This window comes from Nelumbo nucifera, chromosome 1 (assembly GCF_055504915.1).
Source record: "Nelumbo nucifera cultivar China Antique chromosome 1, China Antique-T2T, whole genome shotgun sequence".
Lineage (NCBI taxonomy): Eukaryota > Viridiplantae > Streptophyta > Magnoliopsida > Proteales > Nelumbonaceae > Nelumbo > Nelumbo nucifera.
In genome coordinates this window covers 23,048,355-23,050,889 of record NC_142649.1, presented here as the reverse complement: position 1 = coordinate 23,050,889, position 2,535 = coordinate 23,048,355, and the positions used below count along the sequence as shown (strand labels likewise).

Here is a 2,535-nt window from a genome sequence, read left to right as displayed (position 1 = left end):
GGAGAATATTGATAAACATTTAATTTAAGAGGCTTCAACCAGCCAAGCCAAAGAAAGTCCGCCAGATCATCCTTTTGAGGGAATTATGTGAAAGTCAAATGCAAAAAAGCTTCTACATATTTTTAAGGACTTTTCCTAATAGCACTTAATCTCCGAAATGAAGATAATATCTGGAGCATATTTTTTCAGGAGCTGATGTAGTTGACGAACTGTCGGAGGACTCCCTCCCCCTTGACAGTTCCAACTATGGACTTTCATGGCTAACTGTGGGGCGGTATTGGGCCCACCACCCCGGCCCTCAATTCTTCATCTAGATTTGGAGAATTGATTGTAGGATGGAGATCAGCTGCTTGTACACATGCCAATCGTTTAATTGGTTGCCTATTGGAATGTCCATGATCCTTTCCCAGGTTCTGCTTCTTTGATGTTGGGGGGTTGAGAGGCTGACCAATGCGTTTTTCCCCCATTGTAATTTTAGATTTAGCAATCACATGTATTTCATTTGTTTGCATGGGTGAGCTTTCATTCACATTGTCCCCCTTAATGTCTTGTTGTTCCATAGTATTGAGAATTGATCCATGGTTCTCCATTGCCGATTTAGTAGGAGCACCTCGTAAAATAGAGGTGGTCCCGCTGTCCATAGTGGGAGACTCAATAGCATGATCCTCTATGCCTCTTGTTACTAACTGGCTAGTTGTAAGGTCAGGAATACGAACAGTCATTCCATTTAGGTGTGTTTTAGTGATTGGTGCCTCTAACTCAAGATTAGGAGAGAAATCAACAGTGTGCATATTCATTTCAATGTTGGAAATGTCAGAAATTAAATAGGAAGGTGGGAAGAGCTTGCCTGATTTGGTGGGCTCTCTAACACCAAAATTGAAGGGAGGCCTGTCTTCCGCTAGGTACTTTCCATTATTGCCATTTGTCAGAGATTGTGAGTTCATCGGTATACAGTCCAGTTGTAACTCCTGAGGGCATCATCGTTGTATGTATTCCTTCAAAGATCTCTTTTTGCAGCTTCAAACCGTTGACGAACACTAGTCCTGGCAACTGGAGTGACTTTAATGTCTTTTGTTAGTCTATCCACATTAAGGGACTATAACTTTTCTTTTTGACCTGGGTTCTTGCAGTCTTCAATGGCCAGTTTCAGACGGTGGAGAGTTCTACATGCACCCTTCTCGTGGCCTAATCTCCCGCAGAACAAGAAGAACCATGGAAGCCTTTCATACTTAACCTTAATTGCAATTGTCTTCCCTGAGAGTAGAGTGTATGGGACTGAATCAACTAACGGTTCATTGATATTCAGAGCAACCTTAATGCGAGCAAACTGGATCCATAGCGCCACCTCTTTTGGTGAAGGTTCAAACAGTTTACCAATAGAAGTTGTCACCTTTTTCACTACAATGATTGATAGATATCCTACAAGTAATCCACTTAGGTGAATCCAGACCTCTGCCATTGGTAGCTCATAGTCTTCAGGGCTTAGATCTGGTTCTCCTCTACATAGCAAAATGATATTGTTTTCAAAAAGCCATGGGTCTTTATCGAAGACCAAGTCCCTCTCAAAGTTGCTAGGGAACTTAATGATGTGTCTTTTGCAAAATCCAAGACAGTTGAAACAAGTATCTTCAAAGCCTTGCTCACCATCTTCTTTAGACCCCTTGGTTTGATGACTCTATCCGTTAAGACTTTGAACATAAGGCTTCTTCTCCATTCTTCATCGATGAGGGCATCTTCTGAAGAAGCTTCAACTCCCCTCGTAGCACGAGGGATGAGCATTCTAGAGAAAGCAGTATAAAGGTCCTCTTCTTCCATGGTATCATATGTAGAGTGGGCTTCAAAAGGGGGAGGGAGAAGATGGTGGTGGGAAGAGAGAGGTGGAAGGGGAATAGAGGGAGGGAAGCTTGCACTACGACAGGAGGGATGCTTGCTCTCGAGAGCAAGAGGAAAAATACTTCAATAACACTAAATCTAGTCCTTAGTTGACTATAAGGTATATAACATAAAAAATGCATACTTTAATAGTTATGTGAAGTATAAACTACCAAGACATATCCACCATGAATCGCAGGTGGCATGTATTTAGTTCTTAGAAAATGAATATAATTATTATTAATATTTAAAAATATATAAATGTTAGTAATCAATTGTTTTCTAAAATTTGTTGATAAGCATGAACTAAGAAGAAAAGATGTAAGTTACAATCTAAAGCATGAACTAAGAAGAAAAGATGTAAGTTACAATCTAAAGCTCATATAATTATGATAAGTAAATGAATCATGGGCTAAGGGTAGATTTGTTGTCTCTCAAGGTAGATACTTCGGCTTGAATCTCTTTGCTTGTATAGCTTTTTGTAACATAAAATTTATAGGGAAATAAATTTTAATTTGATTCAATGGCATGAATAGAAAGAGATGTAGTTATTGGCATGAATGAGAGAGAGAGAGATTGGTAAATTAATGAGATTAGAGAAAGTGTAAGAGTTATGAAAGAAAATTAATACTTTTGAATTTTGAATTAATGACTTAAATATGA

The 2,535-nt window shown here is 39.0% G+C and overlaps 1 protein-coding gene across 1 annotated transcript; it reads right to left on the bottom strand.

Moving 5' to 3' along the window:
• Positions 1–1,096: 1,096 nt before the first annotated feature.
• LOC104605865 (uncharacterized) lies at positions 1,097–1,815 on the bottom strand. The gene is made up of 2 exons (XM_010270802.2): positions 1,645–1,815; positions 1,097–1,579 (listed from the first exon to the last, which is right to left on the bottom strand). Exons 1-2 carry the CDS (start codon positions 1,813–1,815, stop codon positions 1,097–1,099), a joined length of 654 nt encoding a protein of 217 aa, XP_010269104.1.
• Between the last annotated feature and the right edge of the window lie 720 nt (positions 1,816–2,535).

Bases quoted from the DNA above. Each gene is read 5' to 3' on its own strand.
- LOC104605865 (XM_010270802.2), bottom strand. From the start codon at position 1,815: ATGGAAGAAGAGGACCTTTATACTGCTTTCTCTAGAATGCTCATCCCT. The intron at 1,580-1,644 runs GTGAGCAAGGCT...CACATCATTAAG, and splicing joins CAAGGGGTCTAAAGAAGATG to TTCCCTAGCAACTTTGAGAG.